This window comes from Podarcis tiliguerta (genome assembly GCF_965153285.1).
Source record: "Podarcis tiliguerta genome assembly, chromosome: 5".
In the NCBI taxonomy this organism is placed as follows: Eukaryota; Metazoa; Chordata; class Lepidosauria; order Squamata; family Lacertidae; genus Podarcis; species Podarcis tiliguerta.
The window spans coordinates 5902260-5929294 of record NC_139538.1 but is presented as its reverse complement, the minus strand read 5'-3'; the positions used below and the strand labels follow the sequence as shown (position 1 = coordinate 5929294).

General features: G+C 42.5%; 2 protein-coding genes across 2 annotated transcripts in view; one reads left to right on the top strand and one right to left on the bottom strand.

Moving 5' to 3' along the window:
* The window catches only part of LOC310678399 (cytochrome P450 2J2-like), a 232250-nt gene that overhangs the window by 167903 nt on the left and 37312 nt on the right, over positions 1-27035 (top strand). The window lies entirely within an intron of this gene.
* On the bottom strand, positions 1008-26212 carry LOC310678371 (cytochrome P450 2J5-like). Its single transcript, XM_083442279.1, has 9 exons — positions 25836-26212; positions 12485-12647; positions 11819-11968; positions 11456-11616; positions 9057-9233; positions 7732-7873; positions 3062-3249; positions 2499-2640; positions 1008-1230 (listed from the first exon to the last, which is right to left on the bottom strand). The coding sequence occupies exons 1-9, from the start codon at positions 26001-26003 to the stop codon at positions 1037-1039; spliced, it is 1485 nt and encodes a 494-aa protein (XP_083298405.1). The 5' UTR covers positions 26004-26212; the 3' UTR covers positions 1008-1036.

The window sequence follows — 27035 nt, the reverse complement described above, 5'->3', positions numbered from 1 at the left end:
ATCTCAGTGGTATGGCCATGGTCTTGGCCCCACTTAATCATGGCCAATTTAACCTCCTCCTCCTTGACTTCCCAGTCAAGGAGGAGTCATTAGGCCTTAGAAAGTATTTTGGTTTTGGAGTTAATGACACAAGATCACAGTTCTTTGCAGCGGATGTCAGCACAGACAACTTCAAATTCACATTATACTCCAGGGTGGAGAAGCCCAAAATCTTGCTCAAGCAGAACCAACATGATCATTTACCCTAAACCTCTCAACAAAAAACCAAGCAACCCAATTGCTTCCCAAACAATCATTTAAAAAGGTTTCTCTAAATCTCTGAGCACAGGCAGAGTGCGCTGAGTGAAAAGGGAATTGAAAACACCATGTTTGCCCTGGGCATTCTATGTATGCTCTAGTACCCACCCTCAAATCTGGCTTGCATAAAACTTGGTTGTGCCTTACAATCACACACACCTGTAGGTCATGGTTCCAGAGATCTCGTTTTAGGTGTGGAGTCAAAATTTGGGAGTGGCTTCCATTCAGACCTATACAGCATTTCTCTGCTGCATTAAACTATGGAATTTGCTCCCAGAAGATGTAGCGATTCCAATCAACTTGGATGGCTCAGAAAGAAAATCAGATAGGTTCATGGAGATTAAAGCTATCAGTGGGTACAAACCACAAGGGCTGTGTTCTGCCTACACTGTGGCTATGGATATCACTTTCTGGAAATTGTAAGTGAGGAGAGTGCTGTTGTGTTCAGATTCCTGTTTGGAGGCTTCCCACAGACATCTGGAGGACTAAACGGGTCCTATCTTGCCTGGTCCAGCAGAGTTCCTCTTATGCCTTCGTACTTTTATTAAGAAACAGCAAAAATAAATGTGCAAGCAACTGACACTTTCACATGGCCAACTGCATGCTGCCATCCGGTTTGAATATTGTGAGATGGGTTTTACACTGAAAGGGGGAAAGTGTCTATTTTAAGCAATGACAGAAGTTTGAGTAAAGTAGGACTAGAGGGACACTGAGACGAAAATGGTGCTTTTAAACAAAATCAGAGGTTTGCATTGCAACGGGGAATAGCACAGAGTTTATAAGGATGGGGATGTGTTGTAGCCCCTAGTAAAGGCTCTTTATTGAGTACTTTCACTCCTTCTGGCAGCTGGAAGCTGAATGTTCTCAGCAGGCTGGTCAGGAAGATGAAGATTTCGATGTTTGCCAACTGCATTCCCAAACAAATGCGAGCCCCTGAAGAAGAGACATGGGAAAGTCAGCAACTGAGTAATAATTTACTTTTCAGTGTCAATTACTTCACAGCTATAAAACATGCTATACCGTATAATACTTTGGAGAACTAGACATAGTTAGGAAAGTGAAATAATCGAGGAGGAGGAGGAGGAGAAGAAGAAGAAGAAGAAGAAGAAGAAGAAGAAGAATTTATACCCCACCCATCTGAATGGGTTTCCCCAGCCACTCTGGGCAGCTTCCAACCAAGTATTAAAAACATGATATAGCATTAAGCATTAAAAACTTCCCCAAACAGGGCTGCCTTCAGATGCTTATTTCCTTGACATCTGCTGGGAGGGTGTTCCACAGGTCAGGCATCACTACCAAAAAGGTCCTCTGCCTTGTTCCCTGTAACCTCACATCTTGCAGTGTGAGATCGCCAGAAGGCCCTCGGCGCTAGATCTCAGTGTCCGGGCTGAACGATGGGGTTGGGGACACTCCTTCAGGTATACTGGGCTGAGACACTTTGGGGCTTTCAGATCAACACCAAAACTTGGAAACGGACTGGGAGCCAATGTAGGTCTTTCAGGACCAGTGTTATATGGTCTCGGCGGCCACTCCCAGTCACCAGTCTAGCTGCCGCACTCTGGATTAATTGCAGTTTCCAAGTCACCTTCAAAGGTAACCCCACGTAGAGCACGTTGCAGTAGTCCAAGCAGGAGATAACTAGAGCATGCACCACTCTGTGGAGACAGTCTGTGGGCTGGTAGGGTCCAGGGAGTCCTCCACACCCACCCGCCCCCTGTCCCCCAAGAACAGTACTTCTGTCTTGTCATGGTTCAACCTCAGTCGGAAGTGGGATAGTTTAACTGCAGACTCAGTTCTGAATATAGTTTCATAGCAGGCTAAATTACATTCCATGAAAAGAGGTGGGGGAGCTTTAGCCTTGTCACCTGAAAAGAAGTTGGATGGCATCCAGCTGTGACGTGTGACAGGGAGCGACAGCACCCTGGTGCTGGCAGTGTTACCTCTCTCAGGGACAGGGCAATGGGGTGGCAAGTGTGAACCCCATAGGGGTTTGGGTACCTGTGAGTCCAAAATCAGCCACCCAGAAATTCCCTAAATTATCAACAGCCTTGCCCCATCCTGCTGACCAGCAGTGCCACTCCTGCCAAGGGGATATTGCATCCATTCTGCCCTACTCTCTTGATGATGATGATGTCATTTCCTGGAAGCCAACCAATAAGCATGTCTATAGACCACAACTCAGCTTGGACTTTTGCATTCACCTGCACCAAATGGCAGATATTCTTCTCTGTCCACAAATTGTCCATTCTTGTCCAAGAAATGATTCGGGTTGAACTCTGCAGGAGTCTCCCATCGTGTTGGATCAAGAAGAACAGAGCGCAGATCAGGAAGAACGGCAGTCCCCTGCAAATAAGAAAGAATTAACTTGGGATGCATTCAGATCAACACATTCCAGGATTCTCCCTCACTCTTCCAGGACGAATCTTTGCAGAGTTCAAACTAAATGGAGTTTTGGGGGGACAGGTGGGTATTTAACAGTGGCCATATTCATCCTCAACTTCTTTCTATTAAAAAAAAAAATATTTCTACAGCAGGGCCTCCCCAACACCTGTTTCAAAAAGGCCTCGCTGAGACCTTTGGCCACTGCATGCTCCTCTGAGGTGCCACATGGCCCCAGGAATAGCCCTAGTGAAACATGTCTGCAGGTGGAACTCCTGTTTTAGACTACACAGGAAGTTTCTGCATGGCTGGGGGCATCTCTGAATATGCAACCTACTCATAGACTCTTGGGATACAGGCGTGCAGTTGTATCACTCTTCTTTACCTTGGGAAAGAGAAAACCACGCATCTTCACATCCTTTGTACATTGCCTAGGAGACCCCATAAATAAGGCATATTTAAAGCGCTGCATTTCATGAATCACAGCATTGGTGTAGGGCAGTTTCTTCGTATCTTGATAGCAGATTGTGTGAGAAGAATCTAAAGCATCTTCTATCTCCTTGTGGACTTTATCTGAAGAAAATTATGGAAAATTATATATTTTGAATATATAAACTTTATTCTCCCCCCAGTATTTGGCATGGGCAGTGTTAAAGGGCTAGAGCAGTAGCCAGAAGATCAAATGGAAAACAGATAATCCAAAGTTTGTTTTGTGTAAAGGGAACTACATAACAAGGAAGATTAGGAGCCTCACCAATTGTTGGGGTGGATCTACACACGGGGGGGACTGGGACCACTATAAATAAGTCAGTAATCTCCAGAACGAATTAAGTTCTTAACCCAAGGTACCACTGTACTTTAAGGGTCATCACATGGAAGATGGAGCAAGCTTGCTTTCTCCTGCTCCGGAGGGTAGGACTCGAACCCATGGTTTCAAGTTACAAGAAAAGAGATTCCACTAAACATCAGGAAGACCTTTCTGACAGCAAGGGCTGTTAGACAGTGGAACAGTCTCCCTCAGGAGTTGGTGGGCTCTCCTTCCATGGAGGTTTTTGAGCAGAGGCTGGATGTCAATCATTTTCACGAAGGGATTATTTATGGATATCTGTCATGGATGCTTTAGTTGAGATTCTTGCATTGCAGGAGTTGGACTAGAAGATGCTACGGTCTAGTCTGTGGCTGAGGCATTGCTTTTGGTAACATAGGGAGCTGCCTCATGCCTAGGGGTGTCCGGCTTTCTTGGGGGAGGGGGTTGCTCTCATTGACAGATTTCAATTTCAATGTTGGGGGGGGGGGTTGACAAAAAAAAATCTGCACCGGGTACCTCCTGACCTTGCTACGCCTCTGGTTCTTGGTAAGACATGAGAATGTTCTCTCAAGGTCCAAAGCATTCAGAGAGAAAGGAAGAAGTAACCCTGAATTTCATATTGTTGTTACGTTATAAAAATTGAATGTGCTTCATAAAGAAGAACGAATAACGTGAAAGACAGAAGGGGATATGTATGGTCCTGGCTGAATATTGGGAGGGGGTATATTAAGGATAACATTTTAAAGTTTCACAGGTATAAGGTTCACCCTCCTCCAGTACTTAGTAGGGATAGTGTTAAGGGGGACAGAACAGTAGCAGGAAGATTCAGTCTGGGAAAATGGATATTGTCAAGTTGTTGGGGTGTTTTTGCTTAAAGGAACAGCATAACAAGGAAAACAAAGAGTCTTCATGAATGCTTTTGAGGACTGTGAAGTTTGAAGAGAATGCTGGGGTTAAAGAAGATTATATAATTACCATTATTATTATTCAGAGTGTTGAGAACGCATAAAGGAAGACAAATAAGTTGTATAGGAGGAAATATGATTTGAATGTTGTTCAATTTTATTCCGTTTTTTTAATGGTTAATCCCATTGATGTTCCAAGTCCATAAATTCAACTCCATTTTAGCCATTTTGAATTCTTTGTTATAAATTTTATAATCCGTCTGCCTCTTCTTCTTTTTCTTCTTCCTCTTCTTCCTCTTTCTTTTTTTCTTTTTCTATCTCCTCCAGATCCACTCCTCCTGCAGCCTCCATTCCTGGTTCCACTCCTCTTGCTTCTTCGTCTCCACTTCGTAGCTCTTTGTATTTTCTCAAGAATTTCCCTAATTCTTCCAGGCTCGTAAGTCTATGTCTTTTACTTTTGTAGACAAGGGAGATCCCTTCCGGGTATTCCCATCTGAATTCTATGTTATTCTTTTTAGGATCTGTACTGTCAGTTTATATGGGTCTCTCCGTTTAAGAAGCCTGATCAGGATGTCTTTAAAAATAATTATATAATTTCCTTTGATATTTAGTCTCTTCTCTCTATTCTTTTGGAGAATCTGGTTTCTCATCTCCCTATCCTTAAAGGTGATCAGGCAGTCTCCTGGGAACTTTCTTGCCTTGGCTGATCTTGTCTTCAATCGAAATGCACTTTGCACAGATTTTGTCACCTCTTCTATATCCATCTCCATCCATTGTGCAATTTCTTTTATTAATTTCTCTTTAATATTTTCTCCTTGCAGCTCTGGGACAAGTCTCAATCTTAGATTCACTTCTCTCTGCCTGAGTTCATTCATAGAAATCATGTCCCAGACCTCCTCTTGAGTTTTCTTAATTTCTGACATTCCCGCCCATATTCTCTCTTCTTCCTTCTTCATCTCCCTCATTTCTACTCTTGTCTTTTTCATTCCCTCTTCCAAATTCTGTGTCCTCTTACTCACGTCCTTCAGTTGCCCTTTCAGCTCATTGACTGTAGCATCAATTTTTTTGTCCATTTGGCCCATTCTCTTATCCATTTGTTCCAATTTCGCTTCTATATTCTTTTCGCTCTGCTTGATGTTGGAGTTAACCTCTGCAAACATTTTCATAATCTCTCCTTTGAGATCCGTTTCTTGTTTTGAACCTCTCCTCTCTGCCGGTGTTCCCCCATCACCCCCTTTCTTTTGTGTATGAGACATTATAGTCAAAATCCAAGCACCTAATATACCGTCAATAATAATAAAATGTTCAATCAAAATATGCAATCATTAAGACATTTTTCCACAAATGATATATAAGATAAAAAAAAGACATAGAAAGATCCCCCTCCCAGATTCTCATACACTTGAGTTTATATGTCAATTAACTTATATAACAAATTTTACTAAATAAATTTTTCAGATGTAAGTTCTACTTGTATGGTGGAACACCTATTCACCTATAAATTTAAACTTTGAGGAGGCCAATCCCACACCAAAGCTTTTCTTCCTTCTTCTTGCCACCACTTAGGCTAAATCCATATCGGTTTGTTATGGACAAGTAAATCTCCCAATTATAATGTTGCCCAAATTATTGTAATCCAATATCTGTAAATTAGCTGTATCCAATAAAATCCAATAGCTGTATGTTGTAATCCAATAAAGATAATCCAATTATATGGCCAAAGTTACTGAAGGTATTGATAAGGGGATCCAAAAGTACCCAATATATCCGAAGAGAGGAAATAAGAGGAAATGTCCAGAAGAATCTTTCCAAAAATAAACCCCAAAGTTACCAAGGCTCCATATTTAAAAATATCAAATTTAAGTTTGACTGTACAAAACAAATAGAGGGGAGAAAGAAGCAAAATAATTTTTATTAGTCCAGACTGTTACCCTATCAAATAAAAATGACGAGTAAAAATAACAGAGAATAGTTTGTTAGTTCAAATCCTGGTTCACTTAACTCCAGATAAAAATAGTGTCCTTCATACAGCCTGTTAGGCAGCTCTTTCTCATTTCATTCCACGGGTACACATAAAGAGAAACCAGTTACGAAGGCAAAGCCTTCATTCAATCACAGTCCTTTCCCGTTGTGTTTAAACAGTTAAATTTGTTTGAAAGCAGGGGTAAAAAATAGTGAGACCGTAATTTATGCTGCCTGATATTGGCTTTCCATATTTTACTTGTAGCTGGGTAACTCTATCTTTCCGTTAAAATGGAGGCACAAAGGTTCTACTTTGTTGCGCAGTTTTTTTAAAAAGTGAAAGTACCGAGAAGTATCCTTTCTTTTACTTCCTTCAGACCCTTCGTTATATCGAGAGCCTTTTAAAGTCATAGAATAGTTACCCTCTGCCCCCTCTTTTAGTTATTCCCTTCTTCTGCAACTCTTTGTTACTTTTTGCAACAGTTTATATCACTTTTAATAAGTTTTTTAAGAGGGAGAAATTCAAACCGCTTGCTGTGTTACCAATCTCCTCTCTGCGCTCCGCTCGTAGCCTTGTGTCATTCTCCGATTTCAGATAAAAACTGACCTCTTTTTCCACCTTCTTTTCTCAAAGCCTTCCTTTTGTATGCTCCAATTATATTCCAAAATCCAAATTTGGCTTAGATTCTTTATTTTTGAGAATCGATCACTCGCCCTGCAAGCCTGGGGCTGTGTTCTCGAGGGTGAGACAATGGCTTCCTCGGTGCCTGCTTTCTCCGCCCGCCGTTCTCTTTGCTCCTGTTACGGAGATACCTGATGGCCGGGCGATCTGCAAATGGCTCCGCTGGGCTCCTGACCCTCTGGTTTCCCTCCAGAGGGGTTTGGGGGGGCTACCGCGCCCTGTAGCACCCCCGTTTACCCTTGAGAACCCGGACTTTCTTTCTCCCGAGAAAGTCCCGCTTGCGTCAGGTCCATGGCTCAACCGGAAGCCCCGAGGAAATATGATTTGAAACTATGATTGATGGTTATATGGTTAGATAAGGGAAGAATAACTCTACTTAAATAACTGGGGAAATGTTATAGTTAAATGAAAATCTAAGCAGGAATTTAAATATGCACAGCCAGTGGAAATTGAGGAAAGGATGGAAAAGTAACAGAAATGAGGGGAAAGTATGTTATTGTTTCTTTTCTCTCGTTCCTTTGCTGCTAACATTTTGAACGGGGAATGGGAGATAATCAACTTTAAAATTTGTTGTAAATTTTAATTAATTTGCTGTCAATTTCTTATTTTTTTGGAAAATCATTAACAATTAATTGACACAAGAATTACAGTCCACTCTAGAGATCAAAGGAAGCCGTGCACAGGTCTCCCTCTCTCACCTTGGATATCTGGATGACTTGCCAGGAGGAGAAGCGCCCATTTCAGAGAACTGGTGACTGTGTCTGTCCCTGTTACAAAGAGCACGGAAATACTAAAAGCCATGTTTTCTTCATCATAGGTGGACTCTGGGTCGTTTTTGCTCTGATTTTGAAAACGGGGAAAGTGTCATGTCATTTACATGCATTACAATCTGTCCTTCAGCACTTACTACTCCCCCTGCTCCTATTAGCATACCACCAACACATGAAGGGTGAGGTGTCCTCTTACACTGCCTGAGGTGACATAGGAAGGTGCAACCTCCACTGCCCTGCTGTCTCTGCCACCTCCGTTACTTTGGTCACACAGCAGTGCCCACAATGTGGTAACAACAACAGTGAGGACAGTGAAATATTGCAAGCTTTTGGTGAAATCTTGCAGGAAACTGCCACCGCTCCACTTCTCCACTAGTGGCTGGCTAGGATGCCTCCTGTTAGCATTCCACTGCCCAAGGCAGCTGCCTCAGCCTGCCTCATGGGTGGGCCGGCCCTGTGCTTCGTAGCTGGTTGTGACAAGAGACCCATGCACACATTCCTGTGTACACAGCAGTAGCTGCTGGTGCTGCATTTGAGAATCTGTGGGTTGGGGTAATAATCCAACACTGGCAGGTGAAGAGGGATCCAAAAGAATCTCTCTGGCAGCAGATATTCAAAATATACATTATTTACCACTAAACATACTTAACCATTCTTTAGTCAATCTTTGAGTGTTCAAAGATTGTTCCAAGAAGGTAAGATGAAAAAATATTTTGACCTTTCTAGTGTAGGAATAAATGAGGCAAGAGTTTGAAGTCATATTTAGTTTAGGAACATTTTCTTTAGGATTTGTTTCGACCCCTGCTGATGAAAGTGATGAGTGATTTTTCCTCTTGCTATGCATTGAAATGTGTAATGAAACATCTGCCACAGTCCACTTGGTGAGTTGGCCATTCATACTATTTGGGCATTCTTACTGTTTGGGCACCACAGGCCCAAACTCAGTGGTGAGTATGTTCCCATGAGGTATAACAGGGGTTTTCAAACATTTTTGCCCACTGCCCTGTTGGATCCATCATCTGATCTCCAGTGCCCACTACCCTAATAAAAAACATTATGCAAGATTAGTGGTTTGCACAACTCACTAAGAAAAATAATAATCCAATAAAATTGAAAAAAGTAACTCAATGTCATTTTCAACTGAGATTCAGGAAAAAAATATTGGTGTCCTTGGAAGAGATTAGTATTCATTTTAACAGGAAATATAATGATTCCTTGGATGAGCAGCATTCAGTTTCAAAGCAGATACTTACTTTCTGCATCTGAAGTAGATAGAAATCAATGAGATCCTGTGGCTCATGCAGAGACTGATTCTCCTTATGCTTCTCTATCTCCTCCTTTGCAAATGAAAGCACCATCTCCATGCAGGACAAGGCCTTCTTGTGGGGCCCTGGGAGATGTTTCATGAGCCATGGGAGCATTTCATAAAGCTAAAGGAAAGATAGCAGACATGCCGTCATTACCATGAGGAAGCTTGGTCATGCAGTTCATGAGTCAATTCATTTGAATTAGTACTTAAAACATGACCCAGATTGTTCTTCAGAGCTAGCACATTAGTCTGAGTCTCCCTGAGAAGAAGGTAGGTGTCTGCAGCTTCTCTTGAATCTCACAATGACTGGTTCTGAGAAATCTCTCTAGCCAAATATGTGAAAGAAAACTAGGGGTCAAAGTATTTGTTGGGAAGTGGGGGTGGCTAGAGAATACAATTGGGAAAAATTCAAGTCAGTTCACATTTAAGAGTGAATTTGCCTGATAGGCAAATTGAAACACAGCAATCCTTTGAAATGTGCAGTTCTCCAAATCTTGCAATGCAGTTTTAAAATTCATCTTATTTTATTTTATTTTATTTTATTTTATTATTTTATTTTATTTTATTTATTAAATTCCCCAGTTCCCCAGTCAAGTAATGCCCATCTCTTCCTTCAAAAAATCAAAGCTTTAAGAAGGGAGCTTTTCCTCTTTCCTGGTTTTCTCATGAAAGATAAATTACTTACATTTTCTGAATACACCTCTCTAGCAAATGCTGTTTACCTTCCCGCTGTAGCAGTACCTATTTATCTACTTGCACTTTGTGCTTTTGAACTGCTAGGTTGGCAGGAGCTGGGACCGAACAATGGGAGCTCACCCCGTCACAGGGATTCGAACTGCCGACCTTCTGATCAGCAAGTCCTAGGCTCTGAGGTTTAACCCACAGCGCCACCTGCGTCCCTCAAAGTGTTGGTGCTGACCTTTAAAACCCTATACTGCCTTGGTCCAGTATACCTGAAGGAGCGTCTCCACCTCCATCATTCGGCTCGGACACTGAGGTCCAGTGCCAAGAGCCTTCTGGCCGTTCCCTTGCTGGGAGGTTACAGGGAACCAGACAGGGGGCCTTCTCAGTAGTGGCACCTGCCCTGTGGAATGCCCTCCCTTCAGATGTGAAGGAAATAAGCAGCTATCTTATCTTTAAAAAACATTTGAAGCCAGCCCTGTTTAGGGAAATTTTTAATGTGTGACATCTTAGTGTATTTTTTGTCTTTGTGGAAGCCGCTCAGAGTGGCTGGGGAAACTGAGCCAGATGGGCGGGGTATAAATAATAAATTATTATTATTATTATTATTATTATTATTATTATTATTATTATTATTAAACCTTTAACAAGGGAGCTTTTCCTCTTTCCTATTTTTCTCATGAAAGATAAATTACTTACATTTTCTGAATAAACTCTCTAGCAAACACTTCGGAGGTTGGGTCTCTTCCATTTCCTTTCCTTACAAGAACTTTGTTCCCAATAATAAAGAATATTAAATAAGACAAATACATATCCTGGGTTTGCATCATGGAAATCTGAGGTGAGAGGGTGGAGAAAATAGCCGATCCCCATATAAATAAATGCTAGCCAAGAGGTCTCAGAATAATGAGAAGGAGGAGGCAAGGAAGAGGCAGGAGAGAGAGAAGGGGGAGGCAATGGCTAATTCATTTCTGCATACCGAGGTTTGAACGGTACATTTGAAGAAGAATGTGGTGAATTTGACAAGGCTCTGGGTGAAATTGATCAGGAGGAGGGAGGCAAAGCATGCCTCTCAACACAGTTCTGCTTGAGATTTTGTTTGGCAGGCAAAAAAAATTCTTATTTTAACAGAAGCCGGTGAGGGAGGGATGTGGAGCACAGCAGGATGGGGAGGAGAAGTGTTAAAGTTTGCCTTTTGGTGACTTGTTGCAGCCGGCAGAAGAAAAGGGGACAGAGAAACACATTACAGCATGGGTAGGCAAACTAAGGCCCAGGGGCTGGATCCGGCCCAATTGCCTTCTAAATCCGGCCCGTGGACGGTCTGGGAATCAGCGTGTTTTTACATGAGTAGAATGTGTATTTTTATTTAAAATGCATCTCTGGGTTTTTTCTGGGGCATAGGAATTCGTTCTTTCCCCCCTTCTTTTTCAAAATATAGTTCAACCCCCAACAAGCTCTAGGGGAAGGTGGGCCAGACCCTGCTGATAAAGTTTGCTGACCCCTGCATTATAGAGAAAGAAAAGGGGGGACTCAATCTCAGATTAGATTTAAACCTCATCTCCTCTCTATCCTCTATCATAATGGAATCCAGAATACTGAGTGGGGAACATAAGGCCCCTGGGAGACTTCTCTGAATCAGCAGGAATGAAAATGACTACTCACAGCATGAATGAAGCTTCCTAGAAATTTTGAGAGAAAATCCAAGTCTTCTATCAGCTTCTGGAACTGTTCATCTTCAAGAGCAAACCGGTGCCCAAAAGCCACAGCACATATCACATTGGAGACTGAATTAGCGATGGGCATGGAGGGGTCAAGTGGTTGTCCTGCAAAATAAAGTTATACTAATGTGAGTTCAGCTGCTCCTGTTCATACTGAGAGTGGGATTTCATGGTGGCCAAGAGAAACTGCTGGAATCTCTACTGGGAACCAAGAAAAACATATCGCATTCCTTTCTAAAATGGACAGAGGTCGTACACAAATATATCTTCATACGCCAGCTCAGCACCATCACCCATCATCACATACCCTTTGAACGTGCAAAAACCTCCACGAGCTGATGGGCCTCCTCTGCTATTTGGTGCTCCATGCCTTTCTTCCCCAGTCCTAGCTTCCGCATAGTAACAATACTGAACCGTCTCTGTTGCCTCCAGATGTGACCATTTGAAAATATAATACCTATGAAAAATTATTGAGAAATTCTTCCTTACAGAAATTAATGTTACAATTAAGTTACCAGCCAAGAAGAAACTTTGTTTACTGAAGTTCATGCCCTTGAATGTGCAAGCTATTCAGTATCTCTGAGGCAAACAATTACAAGACGATGCAAAGACGATGCAAGATGTGTATTTTATGAGTACCTCAGCAGAAAGAGCTCAAGCTTTTCATCCAGCGCTGAGAGCCAGGACAGTCAATGCATTGCAACTGCAACAGGAAACAAGCTTCTACCTTCAGTTCAATCTAACCAGAGTGTAGTACAAAGCACTTGTTAGAGTAGACTAATGGAAATTAATAGACCCACATTAGCCATGCCCATTGATTTCAGTGGGTCTTCTCTGATAAGAACTGGCACTGCATAAAACCCCTATTTCCTGTTCAGTACAACATTAATAGAAAAGCTTTGTTCTCTTTTTCCAGACAGCCGCTTAAATGTTTTCTTCGGGGAAAGTACCAGCAGAAATTCTCATTACCTACCTTTTCCTTTTGTCAAAGCCATAAGGAAAGGAGTCTGTGGTCGGTCTTCAAATTCTTCAGAGTGGTCAATGAGCGCTTCTTTCACTGCTTGGAATCCAGACAGTATTATGAAGGGTTGATATCCTGCCCAAAGGGTGTAAATGTTTCCATATTGCTTTGCCATCTACCATTTGGGTCAAAAGAGAGAAGAGGAATGCTATGTTCAAATAGTTATTTCAACTTAATATGTGATCTTCAGCCTTCCTCACCTCTTAAGCATCTCACTATAATTTCTTCTCTTGCCAGCATCTCCTTTTCTTTCTTTCGTTCCTTCCTTCATTCCAACCCAATTGTTTTACTCCCTCCTGCCCGTGTTTTCCCTGCGTGGGATCACAGCAGCAGAGAGGCACTTCATAGTCTCCAGCCATGTGGTGACGGGCAAGTAGATGAGCCAGCCATTGCCAGGGGCTTCTTCATCATCACCATAAAAACATTTTGTGCAGGGATGTGGAAACTGGAGCCCACAAGATAGTGTTAGACTGCAACTCCCATCATCCATGACCATTGGCCAGCTGGTTGGGGCAGATGGGCATTGTAGTCTGGAGGGTATCAAGTTGGTATAAGTTTGGCTAGAGCACAGGGTCAGGTTTATGACCCACGGTGGGTCACAGCAGCAGAGGCAGAAGGTTACCCAAAGTTGTGGTAAAGAATTAAGAAGAAGATGGAATTAAGTGGTAAGGAATTAAGAAATACCTCTCTGAGTAATTTGGCGTATAAATTTATTAAACAAACAGACAAAATAAATATTGTCTTGTGTCTTCCCTGGCTACATACGAGTTACAAAAGTCCCATGGCTTTCCTGGGAATAGCTGATGATCTCCTGCTACACTGCCAAGTGAACTTGGTGTCCATTCATCTATTGGAAGAGAAGAAGTGCATAGCATTCTGGGCCATGTTGCATCACACATGGGAAGAGTGGGAGGACAAGCTCCAGAGTATATTGCAATAAACTATTTCATTGGCTCAGCTGCTTCTTTTGTGTGGTGTCTTTCAGATTTAAGCGTCCTTTATCCTGCAGATACAAACAATACACATAATAATAATATAGAAACTAATATAAAATGTAAAAGGAAAAGAATATGATTAATAATGAAAAGCACAAAAACATATAAAGTAGGAGAATTACAGCATGGGGAGCCAGGTGAAATCAGGAAAATACACATGCCAAAATGTTGTTGCATTTGCCATGAATGAATGCAGAGTGATCTTTGTGCTCACTCTTTTTAGAAATGCATTTTCTTATGTGTTTGTGGTCAGTGCTGTGGGGTTTTTTTATATATAATGTTCATATACACCAGGAGTGATGGCTCTAGAAGATTTGAAAGAATGGAGGGAAAGATTTTTCATGTTAATTCTCTGGTTGGTTATAAACATACACCGAGGAAGCACATAACATGTAACAGTATACACAGTGCCGTATGAAGAGGGGGTGGAGGGGGTGGGTGGCCCGGGTGCCACCCTGGGGGGGTGCCAAAATGGGCCACTGCCTCCCCCCAGCAATCAATCAATTTATTTATTATGGCCATGGGCCCATACAGGAAAATAAAGCATAAATAACAGCTTGTGCACGTGGGAAAAAAAAAAAAGAAATAAACAGCCGCTATAACGCCACTATAACAATAAAATACTATAAGATGGAATGGCATCCTACACCTTAATTAGCTTGTAGTGCTCCTTGGCGTCACTTTTGGGTAAGGACCGCAGCCAGGAACCTAGCCACTTTCAGGGTCGTATGGGAATCCTTATCCTGCAAGATTTGGGCAAGGTGGAATGTTGGAGGGGTACCCACTAGTTTCTGTATAATTGATCCCAGCAGGTTTGCCCGTAGCACATTGAACAGGGGGCAAGAGAACATAATGTGCTGGAGCGACTCCGGCGTCACCTTGTCACATTCGCACATGGCGGAGACTTGGCCCTTTGAGAATCTATGTCTCAGGGCATTGGAGGGAAAAGCGTTAAACCTCGCTTTGGTGAAGGCCAGTCTATGGGCAACAGTCGAAAGGGAGGAGAGGTATGATGGAACGCAGTAAGTTAAAGTGATACCAATGCTCTGGGGCGAACAAACACCTCCCCCCAGCATGTAATTTCGCTGTAAGTCGATGTCATCCAGTCTTTGGCGAATCAGTCTTTGAGCTGTGCTTTGATCTAATTTTAGGGAATCTGAGGGAGAGATTCCATAACTCAAGAGTTTGGCATGGATTCTGCTGGACCAAAGGCTAGAGAATTCATCTCGCCATAGGCATTGGGCAAGGTAATGGTTTGGTAATCTATGCCACAATGATAACCAGTAATTGAAGGCATGCTTCCACAGGCAAGTTTCTAAGGATGCGATCTTCAATTCTAGTCGTATGGCTGCGTTGCTTACGCACGGAGGGAGCATTAGGAGCCGACGTAGGAATTGGTTTTGCAGAGTCTCAAGGGGAGCAAGATCTGTCAACACGGCCCAAAGCGGGGCAGCATAAGCGAGTACAGCCACCACTTTTGCCTTGAACACCTTTAGGGCCGAGGGAACATGCAAAGCTCCATCCGAGAAAAAAAATCGGAGGAGCGCATATGACAGGGTTTTGGCCTTATTAAGTAGATGTTGAATTTGAGCTTTCCACCCCAGATTGTATTGAAAAATAACTCCTAGGTATTGAAATTTTAGGACTTGCTCTATTTTTGCTCCACCAAGCTTCCATTTATATAATCTCCGGCTTCTGGAGAAAATCAGAATCTTGGATTTGACATAATTGATGGTTAATTGGTTGAGTTGACAATACGTGGCAAAGATCTTCAGAGCTCTGGTTAGTCCAACACGTGTAAAAGATAGAATTACTGCTTCATCCGCATATAAGAGGAGTGGGCAACGATAATCCGCTAGTCTAGGCGCATGTATACTTGGAGATGAGTTGACTAGGGGTGCTCGCATGTCGCTGATGAATAGGTTGAATAGGCAGGGAGCCAGTATACAACCTTGGCGCACTCCCTTGTTTATTGGTATCGGGTTTGTGAGGTCGCCCGCAGGAGTGAGTCTCACTCTGGCAAGGGTACCTTCGTGGAGTTGACTTATAAGCCATAAGAGTCTTCTATCAATGCCCTGTTTCGCAAGTTTCTCCCAGAGAATATTTCTCGGCACGCTGTCGAAGGCTGCCTTTAGATCTAAAAAGGCCGCACAGAGGTAGCCCCGAGGAGGGGAGGAGTACTTCCGTGCCAGATGATAAAGCACTATCGCCTGATCGGTTGTAGAACGTTTAGTTCTGAACCCTGCTTGTTCGTGGCCAATCTGGTTAGTCTCATCTACCCATCGCAGTAGTTTAGTCAGCAAAAAGCTGGCATAAATTTTCCCTATAATCGAAAGGAGGCTGATGTTACGGTAATTTGCCGGCTCCATTGGAGAACCTTTTTTATGAATTGGTACTATGATGGCCTCCTTCCATATTTTGGGGATGAGACCAGAGGCGTTGATTGCGTCGAAGGTTTTGGCCAAGATGCCAGCCCACCATTTTGGGTGTAGTTTGATGGCTTCGGCAGGGATCAGATCGGGCCCAGGGGCTTTGCCCGGTTTCAGCTGAGCTATTAGCTTGACTATTTCGTCAGGATCGGTGGGAGGCCAGATGGGTAGGTGGGTAAACAGGTGCATCAGATGGTCGGAGGGAGCATCTGCCTGTGAGAAACATTTCTTCAGGAACAGTTCCCATGTCGGTGCAGGAATGACTGCCCTTGGGTATTTCCTCACCCTTCTATTAATCAAGGACCAGAATTCCCTGGATCTGTGTGGTTTTGAAGCAGTAATCAAAGCCTGCCAACGATTATGTTGCCACTCACGTTTGGCAATTTTTTGCATGCGTTTATAAACTTGCTTGGCTTGTGCGTAGCTCGCTGGCAGAGTAGATGCATCGGAGGTCTTATATACATTATATATGGCACGAAGGCGCTGTCTTGCTTGTTTGCACTGAGAATTGTACCAGGGGGCACCGTGAGCTGTGAAGCGGCAAGGGGCACGCAAGCAGTCAGTATGGGCGCTGCTTGCAGCATCCGTTTGAGCTGCCACTCGCGCACGGTGTCCATACAAGCTGCCGTGCATGTGTAGTCTGATCAGGCTGCCGGGCAGTTCGCCCCACCCCTCGGCGTACCACCCCGGGTGATGAAGAGGGTTCCTCCACCACTGAGTATGCAACAACTTACCTTTTCAATTGCGATATAGAAAAAATAGGGGTGGTTGGCTTTTGCTGCCCAATTCCCCAAGGGACTAAGTCCCCTAAGTCCATGATGGGTAAGAGATGAATGGATGGAGGCAGGATGCCGTGAAAGCAAAGCAGATCTTTCTTTCTTCCGTTGCAACAGAGTTCCCTCCACTCCTTGTAAGGAGACAAGAGAGACCCAGAACCAAAAAGAAACATCTCTCTTAAGGATTTGCGCCATTTTGGCGTGGAGAAGGAGGACATCCCCTGTACAAACAGTCAGAAATTGCATCACACACAAGGTGCGTTTACTGTGGTTGAGGCAAGCCAAGATGTGATATTCCTGAGTATTTAGCAAGTTTTACATCGTTCCAGGCACGGTTTACACACCGGGGAAGAGAAGAGGCTCAAAGTAGGATCTGGAATCTATGAGTGAGATTTTAGAAATGTTTGCAGAATTGAAAAAAGACATTAAAGACAGTGGGGAAAAATTAACAGGAATGGAAAGGGAAAATGACTGATCGGTCGCAGAGTTAACAAGACAAATCAAATAAATCAGCAGAAATAGGAAAAACTGTACAGGAATTAAAGGAAAAAACAAGCTCTGGATGATGCCACACACAAAAAACACAAAAGGAAATGAAAGAGGTGAGAGAAGATGGGGGGGGGGGGACCAAAGGGGATGCCACTGACCAAAATACAGGAAGAAACTTGGGACTCCTTGACAATGATGGAGATGAAGCAGAAGGAACTGAATTTGAGATTTAGATCAATACCAGAGGTGCCTGGGGAGGACATTAAGAGCAGATTGGTTTCTGAAATAGCAGAATGGTTAAATATGCAAGAAGAAGAAGAAGTGAATGATCCTATATAGAGTGCATTTAGGATAAGAACAAGATCGTCAAAATCAAAGAAATTCCTCAGTGATTGTTTGGTGGTATTCAATTCCAAAGAAATGAAAGATTTTTTTTTACTAGAAAAAAGATTATGCATTGACATAACCTTTATCATAATTTTCAAGGAAATCCCAGTGAGATTTTTTAAAAAACAAAAACAAAAAAACAAACCCACCCCTATAAATCTTTAATGGACATACTTCGGAAGAATGATATAAAATATAGATGGGAATTTCCAGAAGGTGTCTCCTTTTTCTACAAAGAGAAGAAATTTAAGTTCAAAAGTATTCAGGAAACAGATAAATTTTGGAGGAAATATGCAAAAGAACTGGGCAGAGAAGAAATATGAGCAACACCAGGAGGAGGAGGAGGAGGAGGAGGAGGAGGAGGAGGAGGAGGAGAAGAAGAAGAAGAAGAAGAAGAAGAAGAAGAAGAAGAAGAAGAAGAAGAAAGAACAGTCTTAATAAACAGTATGAAAATATGGTATTATTTAATTAGGACTGGAAATGAATCTGAAATTATTGACTTGGAATGTGAATGAACTAAATAACAAAGTAGAAAGAAACAAAATTGAACAAATCTTAATAAAGGGAAATTTGGACATATATTTACAGAAAGCACACGTCGCAAGAAAACAGGAGAATTTTGATTAACGAAAGATTGGGCAAAGAATTTATATCATCAGATAAAAGTAAAAAAAGGGTGTGGTTCTATATATTAAAAATTGACATGAGACACAGCAGGTCTTCAAGGATGAGGAAGAAAGCATGATTGCAGGATAAGTGATATCACAAAACACTTGATTGTAAAAGCAGCATAAAATACAGTATAAAAACATGAATAACAATAAAATTCAAAATTCAGAAATCAATTTAGGGGAAATAAGCATTAGGTAATCAGCAGGGCTAGCTGGCTGAATTGGTCCTACTTGGGCCAGCGAGGAGGCCAGGGGAGAATTAGTTGCGGGGTCTCAGAGAGGGTAATCTTCATAAAAGGGGAGGGGGAGAGAAGAGAAGGGAAATAAAATATCAGGCCAAATTAAAATTAAAGGCCATTAAACGCCCATTTGACAGACAGAAGAATAAATTACATTTGGCCATCCAGCGAGTTAGCATCAAGGACGGTAAAAGATGAGATTTTGCCAAAAACTCTTTTGGATCATAATTCAATCTTAATGGAGCTAAGAGGGACAGATAATTCGTCATTTAGTTGCAGGATGAATGATGGACTATTAGAAAATGAGAAAATTTTTGAAAAAGCAGAAAAGACCCTAAAAGACTATTTTGAATTAAACTTGAACAGAGAAATTGAGATTGATATAGTATGGGATGCAAGTAAGGCAGTAATAAGAATCATAGAATCATAGAGTTGGAAGAGACCACAAGGGCCATCGAGTCCAACCCCCTGCCAAGCAGGAATCACCATCAGAGCACTCCTGACATATGGTTGTCAAGCCTCGGCTTAAAGACCTCCAAAGAAGGAGACTCCACCACACTCCTTGGCAGCAAATTCCACTGTCGAACAGCTCTTACTGTCAGGAAGTTCTTCCTAATGTTTAGGTGGAATCTTCTTTCTTGTAGTTTGGATCCATTGCTCTGTGTCTGCTTCTCTGGAGCAGCAGAAAACAACCTTTCTCCCTCCTCCATGTGACATCCTTTTATATATTTGAACATGGCTATCATATCACCCCTTAACCTCCTCTTCTCCAGGCTAAACATGCCCAGCTCCCTTAGCCGTTCCTCATAAGGCATCGTTTCCAGGCCTTTGACCATTTTGGTTGCCCTCCTCTGGACACGTTCCAGTTTGTCAGTGTCCTTCTTGAACTGTGGTGCCCAGAACTGGACACAGTACTCCAGGTGAGGTCTGACCAGAGCAGAATACAGTGGCACTATAACTTCCCTTGATCTAGATGCTATACTCCTATTGATGCAGCCCAGAATTGCATTGGCTTTTTTAGCTGCCGCGTCACACTGTTGGCTCATGTTAAGTTTGTGGTCAACCAAGACTCCTAGATCCTTTTCACATGTACTGCTCTCAAGCCAGGTGTCACCCATCTTGTATTTGTGCCTCTCATTTTTTTTGCCCAAGTGCAATACTTTACATTTCTCCCTGTTAAAGTTCATCTTGTTTGTTTTGGCCCAGTTCTCTAATCTGTCAAGGTCGTTTTGAAGTGTGATCCTGTCCTCTGGGGTGTTAGCCACCCCTCCCAGTTTGGTGTCATCTGCAAATTTGATCAGGATGCCCTTGAGTCCATCCTCCAAGTCGTTGATAAAGATGTTGAATAAGACCGGGCCCAAGACAGAACCCTGTGGCACCCCACTAGTCACTCTTCTCCAGGATGAAGAGGAACCATTGATGAGCACCCTTTGGGTCCGGTCAGTCAGCCAGTTACAAATCCACTGAGTGGTAGCATAGTCAAGACCGCATTTTACCAGCTTCTTTACAAGAATAGCATGGGGCACCTTGTCAAATGCCTTGCTGAAATCGAGGTAGGCTACATCCACTGCGTTCCCTTCATCTACCAGGCTTGTAATTCTGTCATAAAACGAGATCAGGTTAGTCTGACATGACTTATTTTTCAGAAATCCATGCTGCCTATTGGTGATCACAGCATTCCTTTCTAGGTGCTCACAGACTGTTTGCTTAATGATCTGCTCCAGAATCTTCCCTGGTATTGATGTCAGACTGACTGGGCGATAATTATTTGGGTCCTCTCTTTTCCCCTTTTTGAAAATAGGGACAACATTTGCCCTCCTCCAGTCTGCCGGGACTTCGCCTGTTCTCCAGGAATTCTCAAAGATGACTGCCAGTGGTTCTGAGATCACATCTGCCAGTTCTTTTAATACTCTTGGATGCAGTTCATCTGGCCCTGGAGACTTGAATACATCTAAACTAGCCAAGTATTCTTGTACTATCTCCTTAGTTATTCTGGGCTGTGTTTTCTCTGCTGAATCATTTGCTCCAAATTCTTCGGAGAAGACTGAGGCAAAGAAGGCATTGAGGAGTTCAGCCCTTTCTGTGTCCCCTGTTTGCATTTCTCCATCTTCTCCTCTGAGTGACCCCACTGTTTCTTTGTTCTTCCTTTTGCTACGAACATACCGATAAAAGCCTTTTTTGTTGCTTTTAACCTCTCTAGCAAGCCTGAGTTCATTCTGTGCCTTAGCTTTTCTCACTTTGTGTCTACACGTGCTGGCTATTTGTTTGAATTCCTCTTTGGTGGTTTCCCCCCTTTTCCATTTTTTGTACACATCCTTTTTTAATCTTAACTCAGTTAGAAGTTCTTTAGATAGCCACCCTGGCTTCTTTAGGCACCTTCCATGTTTCCGTCTCATTGGTATTGCCTGAAGTTGTGCTTTTACTATCTCCCTCTTAACAAACTCCCAGCCATCATGAACTCCCTTTCCTTTTAGTATTACTGTCCATGGGATCTCACCCAGCACTTCCCTAAGTTTTATGAAGTCGGCTTTCTTAAAGTCAAGAAATTGAGTCCTAGTATGCTTGGCTGCTCCTTTCCGCTGTATAGTAAACTTCAGAAGAGCATGATCACTCGCGCCTAATGATCCTTCCACTTCTACCCCACTAACCAGGTCATCAGCATTGGTTAGGACCAGATCTAAAATGGCTGTTCCTCTTGTTGCTTCTCCCACTTTCTGGACAATGAAGTTGTCTGCAAGGCCAGTGAGGAATCTGTTTGACCTTATGCTCTTGGCTGAGTTTGACATCCAACAAATATCCAGGTAATTGAAGTCCCCCATTACTACTATCTCCCTTCCTTTTGCATGCTTGGCCATCTGTTCCAGGAAGGCATCATCTATGTCCTCCGTTTGGCTTGGGGATCTATAGTAAACTCCCACAATGAGGTCACTGTTATTCTTCTCTCCCTTAATTTTGACCCAAATGCTCTCACTTTGGCTTTGAGGTTCTAAATCTTGGATCTCTTCACAGGTATACACATCCCTGACATATAATGCCACTCCTCCTCCTTTCTTGTCTGGTCTGTTTCTCTGAAATAGATTGTATCCCTCCATTATTACATTCCAATCGTGGGACTTATCCCACCAGGTTTCAGTGATGCCTATTATGTCATATTTAGTTTGCTGTACCAAGAGCTCAAGCTCATCTTGTTTATTTCCCATGCTTTGCGCATTAGTATACAGACATTGAAGTCCATTAATCATTCCCCCGTATCTATTATTTAAGGATTTTTTCCTCCCACCACCAGGTCTGCGTGCTGTTTGCTCCATTTGGTCTATGACATTTGGATGATCATCTTCATCAGTTGATAGACTCCTACCTTCAGGAGCACTGTCTCCCTCCCCCACATTAGTCAGTTTAAGGCCCTCCTGATGAGGTTTCTGAGATTTTTGGCAAAAACATTCCTCCCAACCGTTGTGAGGTGCAGCCCATCGCTTGCCAGAAGTCCATCTTCCAGAACCTGCAGTCCGTGACTGAAGAATCCAAACCGTTCCTGTTTACACCATTTGCGAAGCCAGCTGTTCACTTCCACTATTTTTCCCTCTCTCCCTGGGCCACGTCGTTCAACTGGGAGGACAGATGAGATGACAATTTGTGCATTTAATTGCTTCATAAAGAGGTTTCTTTATACAACAAAATAGCTTTCAGAAAAAAGATAAAAGAAAAAAGTGGAATTATTAAATCATATAATTGAAAATGAAGTTATTAATTAAAAAGCCAGTAAATACACAAAATAAACAAAATATTAAGATGTTACAAACACAATTTTCAATGTTAATTAATCAAGAAGTGGAATGGAAAATAAAAATGATGAGACAAAGAAATTTTGAATTTGCAAATAAACCTGGGAAATTATTAGCGTGGCAATTAAAAAAAAGACAGGGTCAAAACATAAGAAGATTAAAATTGATGAGAAAATAGAAAATCTGAAGGAGATTAGGAAAAAAATTCTAAGTTTTTATAAATAATTATATAAAACTGGAAAAGAAAATGTAGATGGAATTGATGAATATTTAAAGCAAGTGAATGTGAAGAATATTCCGAAAGACCAAAAAGACCAACTGAATGAACTAATAATGTTAGAGGAAGTGCAGACAGCAATAAAAGAGTTAAAAATTGGAAAGGCACCATGACCAGATGGATTTACAGCAAAATACTATAAAAAAACCTAGGTGAACAAATGTTAATACCATTAAAGGATGTGATGGATAACATTTTGAATAAAGGAAGGATTCCATCGACATGGAAGAAAGCATATATTACATTGATCCCAAAACAAGATGTAGATTTATTTCAGGTTAAAAATTATAGGCTGATTTCGTTGTTAAATAATTACATGGGCAGGCAAATTAAGGTCCCGGAGCCCAATCCTGCCCAATCGCCATCTAAATCCGGCCTACAGATGGTCCAGGAACCAGCGTGTTTTTACATGAGTAGAATGTATCCTTTTACTTAAAATGCATCTCTGGGTTATTTGTGGGGCATAGGAATTCGTTCATTCCCCCCCAAAAAAAATACAGTCCGGCCCCCACAAGGTCTGAGGGACAGTAGACCAGCTCCCTGCTGAAAAAGTTTGCTGACCCCTGAATAATGATTATAAAATGTTCGCAAGTATACTTGCGAACAGATTGAAAAGAATTTTGAATGATATGATACATAATAATAATTTAGTATTTATACCCTGCCCATCTGGCTGAGTTTCCCCAGCCACTCTGGGTATAAAGTGGGCTTTCTCCCCGGTTTGCAGATGAAAGATAATGTAAGAAGTATAGTTGATATAATAGAATATCTGGGGACCAGGAATGATAAGCAAGCGGCTTTTCATCTATGCAGAAAAGGCCTTTGACAATATTTCATTGACTTTTATGAAGAAAAAAAATGGAATTCATGGATGTTGGTCAATGTTTCATAAAAGGGATTAGAGCTATATACTCAGAACAAGAAGCTAGCTTAATAGTAAATAATGTGCTAACAGATAACTTTGAAATTACGACGGGTACAAGACAGGGGTGCCCATTATCACCATTACTGTTTATAATGGTCTTGGAGGTCCTGTTGAAAAATATTTAAAAAGCTGAAAAGGTAAAAGGAATTAGAGTTGGACGAAAAGAAAAGAATTTAAAAGCCTTTGCTGACGACTTAGTCTTAATGGGAGAAGAACCATTATCCAGTGCATCGGAAGCACTGGACAGGATTGAACAATTTGGACAAGTAGCAGATTTTAAACTTAACAAAACCCAAAGGAGGATGCTTGTTAAAAATATGGATGAGCATTTGAAAGAGGAGTTGCGACAGAAAATAGGGATAGCGGAGGTAAAAAAGGTAAAATATTTCGGAGTATGACTAACAGCAAAAAAATTTAAACCTGTTTAAAGACAATTAGACACCTATATGGAATGGAATTGAAAGAGATCTAGAAGTGTGGGGAAGGATGAAGCTATCATTTTGGGGAAGAATATCAGCGGTAAAGATGAATCTGCTACCCAAAATGGTTATTTTTATTTCAAACAATCCCAGTAATAAGTGGGTTGAGTTATTTTAAAGAATGGCAAAAAGTTATAACACAATTTATTCGGCAAGGGGAAAACCAAGAATATATGAGGTGTGGAATAGATAAAATTGTCAGCATCGCCCTTGAGCCAGTGCCACCAACTGGACTCATCCACTTCAGCCCTGACTAGGCCAGGCGAGCTGGGGTAGCACTTCCAGAGACCACCTTCTACACAGGAATAGGTCAAAGTGCTGTGGACTCACAGCTTAGTGTTGTGAGCACCGGATTAACTCCAACAAGAAGACAGTCGTACAGCAGAGTATAGCAGAGCATAAATGCCGTGGAGAGAAGCTCTGTAGAATATCTTCTTTCTTCTATCTACAACTATAATACACAACTATATACAGAGCTAAATGAGGTCTAAGCATAAAGAATGCTGAACCGCACTGAGTGCCTGCAGCTACTCTTAGCAGCAACCTTATCTATACACACGATCTCTAACACTCAGTCTCTCTCTCTCCGACACACTGACTGACCGACCGACTCACTGACTGACTCTTTGATGTGGTGCTGGAGCAGAATAAGTAGAGAGCAGAACACACCTTCTCCTCTCTGCAGAATCAGCAGACTCCTCAGGAGATTCTTGGATATGGGAGGGGTGAAATCTCCTCAAAAATTGGTAATGATACATTGGACTAAAGATATTGGACATAATATACAGTTAGTGTTGGCTTTTCGCAGTGTAGTAACGCTGCAGAGAGCTTGCTGGGGAGACCATGCATTTAAAAAAAGGGGACTCAAAAATAACTTACACAAGGTTTTAATAAGAAAAACAAAAACTCCTTATACACCAAATACATCTACAAACAAACACGACCCAACCACTAACCCATCCCCAGGGTAAATGGCAGAGCTAGGTGCTGCTCCTTATATACTGCAGCCAATTCCCAACACATCTTAATCAATGCAACTCAGCAGCACCTGCTATGCCTCGCAGCTGTAAAGCTGGATCTCGTTAGTTCGCTCTGGCCCTTGCTCTGGCCCCTTAAAGGTATACACATCAGGTGAAACAATGATGAACCTTTACATTTAACATAACCATTCAACAGTTAGAAGATTGGGAGAAGTTATGGAATGAAGGTATTAACTTCACAGCATGCAGTACACAGAGTTATCTGAAGATCCGTAAGGTGAAATTGCTACCTATTCAGGTAGAGTAATATATGATTTCAGGTAATGATATAACAAGAATAGGAAAAGAAGTGAAATGCAAAGAAGCAAAATTTAAGTTTGTAAACCACAAGGAGGGAAGGAAGTTGTTAGGTTAAGTTGAGCCAAAAAGATTTAATAAGAGGATATCGGGACGCGGGTGGCGCTGTGGGTAAAAGCCTCAGTGCCTAGGGCTTGCCGATCGAAAGGTCGGCGGTTCGAATCCCCACGGCGGGGTGCGCTCCCATTGTTCGGTCCCAGCGCCTGCCAACCTAGCAGTTCGAAAGCACTCCCGGGTGCAAGTAGATAAATAGGGACCGCTTACTAGCGGGAAGGTAAACGGCGTTTCCGTGTGCGGCTCTGGCTCGCCAGAGCAGCATTGTCACGCTGGCCACGTGACCCGGAAGTGTCTTCGGATAGCGCTGGCCCTTGGCCTCTTTGAGTGAGATGGGCGCACAACCCTAGAGTCTGTCAAGACTGGCCCATACGGGCAGGGGTACCTTTACCTTTATGAGGTTACACAAGGTGTTTATATGTAAAACTAATAAAAATTATTATAAAAAAGAAATGTACCGTACCTTAATGAAAGTATGGGTATGAAGCTTAAGCCCAGTCCGCCATATGCCTCCAATGAGAGGAAGCTGGAGAGGTCCAGGAGGATAGTGCCTATTTGACCAGAGCTGTTTCAGGTAGTGCAGAATCAGAAGAACCACCAGCAGAACAATAAAAAATGCCGCTATTTCCATCCTTCTCTTGCTTTCTCTTTCTCTTTGATACTTTTTAGGATGCCTGGTTAGGTTCAACTCTCTTTCTCTAAGGAGTTCTTGCTTTCCTCAGAGAAAACAATATTTCCCTCTCTTTATATACCCTCTTATTAAAAAGGAATAAGTGTTCTGACACCATATCCAAGTAGCCTTGGAATGTGATCCCAAGTCATGTGCTACAGTCAAACACTATAATCATTCTTATATGTGTCATTCAGATGACAGGAAGTCTGATTAATATGAATTGCAATTAGAAATTTGGCTAAAGGTAAAGGTAAAGGTACCCCTGCCCGTACGGGCCAGTCGTGTCCAACTCTAGGGTTGTGCACCCATCTCACTTAAGAGGCCGGGGGCCAGGGCTGTCCGGAGACACTTCCGGGTCACGTGGCCAGCGTGACGAAGCTACTCTGGCGAGCCAGAGCCACACACGGAAACTCCGTTTACCTTCCCGCTAGTAAGCGGTCCCTATTTATCTACTTGCACCCGGGGGTGCTTTCGAAGTGCTAGGTTGGCAGGCGCTGGGACTGAGCAACGGGAGCGCACCCCGCCACGAGGATTCGAACCGCCAACCTTTCAATCGGCAAGTCCTAGGCACTGAGGCTTTTACCCACAGCGCCACCCGCGTCCCATGTTGATTTGGCTAGTGTGGTGCTAAAACAGCTCAAATTTGCCGTTGATTTGGCTAGTGTGGTGCTAAAACAGCTCAAAATAACGTCATGCGCATGCGCAGAAGCGGCAAAAAGCGACTCGTGCGTGCACAGATGTGCCGTCACTAGTTATGCTGGAGGGGACTCTTGAGAGTCCCATGGACTGCAAGAAGATCAAACCTATCCATTCTTAAGGAAATCAGCCCTGAGTGCTCACTGGAAGGACAGATCCTGAAGCTTTGGCCACCTCATGAAAAGAGAAGACTCCCTGGAAAAGACCCTGATGTTGGGAAAGATGGAGGGCACAAGGAGAAGGGGACGACAGAGGACGAGATGGTTGGACAGTGTTCTCGAAGCTACAAACATG